Raw genomic sequence first — 3,493 nt, 5'->3', positions numbered from 1 at the left:
GGGGGGGGACTTGTTTTGACTTTTCAGTTTGTAGGAAGTGTTTTTGTTCTGTGTTTACAGATATTTTTTTTTAAACTGCTTGTTTCTTGTATTTATTGTGTGTACTTTGTAGTAAAGCCAGTTCAAATGCAAACTTTTAAAAGGTGAGTGTGTGGCCTGAGGGTTACTGCTGACAGTTTCAGGTTTGTCTGCTTTTCCAGGGCTGGATTCGTTGTTTATGTGCAGACTGAATCTCTCACTGTTCTCATTACAGAAACTAAATTCACACCTCTCACAGCAACACAATTTATCAAAGTAAGTCAGCAGGAACATACAGGACACGAATATACTCACATTAGGTGGTATGACATAATCCTCGGCGCTCCACAGGTAAGATCCACCATCTGAAGTGTTGGTCAGAGTGACACCTTTAAGCTTGGTGATGACGGAGGTCTGGACGGCCTCTTCCCTCTCCTGGTAGCCTTTCTTCACCACAAACACCCACCTGAGACATTCATCCAAACTTCATCACTTTTTGAAGCCTTTTCCGGTTAGTTTAAAAGTATTTATTACATTTCTGTGGGTTGGTACACATGTTGGGCAGCTTGTCCAGGACCACGGGTTGACAGAACACTGGGCTCACCAGCATGTTGGCAGATGGACGGAGCTGAGCTGACGTCCTGCACTGGATTGCAGAATGTTTTATGCAAGCAGCTACGAATATTATGCAACTGTTTAGCACATGCACACAAATTTGGCCAGGTGTGAAGCCAGACGGTGGTCTGCGGTGGCCACAATGATCTCAGACTAAAGTCGAGCCCCCGACAGAACCCAGAGTGTAACCCTTTAGAGGGTCATGCATGTACTGGTAGAACTGGAGTTATATAAGCTTAGTCAAATTTAAATTGTAATGTCAAGTAAAAAAGTACAATTTGCAACAACCTGTCCAGATTTCTACAACAATGGTTTACATGAAAAGCTTGTAATACATAAGTTCTCATGAAGGACTTGTCCAAGGCAGTCGTGTCTGCTTCAGCCAATGATAAAAGAAGGTGAGCAACAGCACTGAGCTGCAGCGATCCGTCACACAGAAAAGGAAAATCTAACAAGATATCAGTTTCTCTGCCACCCCCAGTGTGGCATGACAATAAAAACAGCATGTGTGTGCATGAGAGGTACCGGCCATGTAGGGCCACATGTGATTTCACCGCCACACCTTCATCTGACAGCTGGACTTCACTTTTATAAACAAAGCAGGTCAAACCAGGTGTTGGATTTAACTCTGGCCCCAGTCTCCTGATCAGGTGTCATCATATGTAACATGCAGCAGAGTGAGAGCTGACATAAGACACCTCCTGTCCTCAGCAGACATTCAGGAATTCTCCAAACTTTTCTCATCTCACAGCTCTTCCAAACCTGAAAACCCCTCAAACTGCTCTGCCACTTTAACACCACCACCAAACTCAAAAACCGTCCACAAGCCTTACTATTTTTAACTTTGTGAATCCCTCTCTAATTCTCGGTTCGGGAAAAGAAAAAAAAACCCAAAGCAGACATGCAAGAGCTTCTTACCCGATTATGTATCCCAGCACGGCCAGCTGATAGAGCCGAAATAAAATCCCGATTCTCCTGTTTTCGGCGATGACATATTTCTCGGTCTTGTAGTTGAGGAGAGACGTGAAGAAGAGCCCCCAGCCAGCCATTCCTCCCCGCACCGTGGACACACTGACAGCGGCTCCCAGGCTCCCAGCTCATATATACAGCTGGTTCACTTGTCATGCAGCGGCCAAACCCACCGAGACAGGAACTGCACCGCTCCTCCTGAGTCTGCTCAGTGGTCAGACATGTGGAGGACAAGTTACTATTATTGTTATTGTTTGCTTTGATTTCAAATTCATCTCACTGGGAGGCTGCCACAGGTCTGTGGAGCAGAAGCTTTGCTGATAAATCACATGGGAGTCCACACTGCTGATAGGCTGCTGCTGCTGCTGCATGATGCCTGATATGTTCTGCTCTAAAAATAATGCTGCTGCAATTTATTTTTCACTGGGGGATGAAACAATTTGTTGTGGAGAATACACGCAGGGCCGTGCACACAGGGACGGAGGGTGGGGGGCCAAAGGTGGTGCCACCAGGGACTGGAGATGAAAGATGGATGTGGCCTCCAGGTCTGCATTCATTGTAACAGCCAGCAGGGGGCGACTCCATCTGGATCCGAAAAGAAGTGGACTTGCATAGAGATCAGTGAGAAAATGATTCTACTTCTCACTTGATTTGCTACCTCAGTAAACGATTTTGTAATTAAGTTATGGTCTCAATCATTACTTTTAAGTAACACAGCCTGATGTTTATTTTGTTAACTGTGGTGTGGTCATATGTTAGAGTGCAATAGAAGGTGGCAGTCTTGTGATTGGCAGGTCTCTACCATACCATACAGCATGGAATTTGAAAAAACTGATGAGCATGGGGGTTGCAAGGTGGGATGGTGGTTAGCACCATTGCCTCACAGCAAGAAGGTCACCGGTTCACGTCCCGGTGATCTTTCTGCATAAAGTTTGCATGTTCTCCCCGTGCAGCGTGGGTTCTCTCCGGGTTCTCCGGCTTCTTCCCACAAAGTCCAAACACATGTTGAGGTTAATTGGTGATTCTAAATTGTCCGTAGGTTTGAATGTGAGTGTGTTTGGTTGTCTGTCTAGAATAGACTCCACCCCGCCTGCGACTGTAGTGAGGATTAAGCGGTGTATAGATAATGTATGGATGGATGGTTTTACACTCACTTGAGGTGGATTTTGACTTTTTCCAAAAAAATAAAGGTCCTTCATGAGAGATGGAAACCTCTCATTTTAATAAGTTGTGACACAGAGAACATTTAACTTATGTGACTGATCAGCTGTTTTCACAGCATGAACCAATATCAGCTGACATGAAAGAATAATTACAGTTTTCCTGATTGAAAACATTTACTGGGGACTTCTCTTCATTTTTATCTTGTAGATTGACAAACTTATCGGTTTCTTCTTCTTCTTCTTCTTCTTCTTCTTCTTCTTCTTCTTCTTCTTCTTCCTCTTCTTCTTCTTCTTCTTCTTCTTTAAGGTTTTCTGGCTTCTTGCTCTCTGTTTAATACAGCCATATGTAACACAGCCTATACCACCACCTTCTGACCACATGGCATAGTGTAGTTGATTCACTTTAAAGAAATGAATGGAGGTAACCAGATCATTTTTTTCAACCTACTTGACACTTACATGGAGACAACTACTACATAGCTAATAGCTAAGCAAGTAATTCAGATTCAGAAAAATTAGAGCATTTTCGCAAGCTGTACGTTTAAAGAAAAAAAAAGAGACTTCCAAAAGAACACCATCATCCCGGCTGTGAAACATGGACAAGGCTCAATTTTCTGTGTAGCTCAGGGTGGTTTGAATCTTTGCAGGAAAAAATGAAATCAGAAGATTATCAAAGCATTGTTAAGCAAAACACAGTGTCAGGGAGCTCTGTCTCAGTGGCAGGTCAT

General features: G+C 43.7%; 1 protein-coding gene across 1 annotated transcript in view; it reads right to left on the bottom strand.

The window, feature by feature from the left end:
* p2rx5 (purinergic receptor P2X, ligand-gated ion channel, 5) overlaps positions 1-1,703 on the bottom strand; it is a 9,472-nt gene extending 7,769 nt beyond the window's left edge. The window contains exons 1-2 of the mRNA XM_008301844.1: positions 1,552-1,703; positions 334-484 (exon numbers count right to left, since the gene is read on the bottom strand). Coding sequence (XP_008300066.1) covers positions 334-484; positions 1,552-1,682 — 282 coding nt within the window. The 5' untranslated portion in view covers positions 1,683-1,703. The remainder of the gene's footprint in view (positions 1-333; positions 485-1,551) is intronic.
* Positions 1,704-3,493: the final 1,790 nt, after the last annotated feature.

This window comes from Stegastes partitus, unplaced genomic scaffold, assembly GCF_000690725.1.
Source record: "Stegastes partitus isolate 25-593 unplaced genomic scaffold, Stegastes_partitus-1.0.2 Scaffold1720, whole genome shotgun sequence".
In the NCBI taxonomy this organism is placed as follows: domain Eukaryota; kingdom Metazoa; phylum Chordata; class Actinopteri; family Pomacentridae; genus Stegastes; species Stegastes partitus.
Note: the sequence above shows the minus strand (reverse complement) of the source record. Positions and strands in the feature narration are given on the sequence as shown.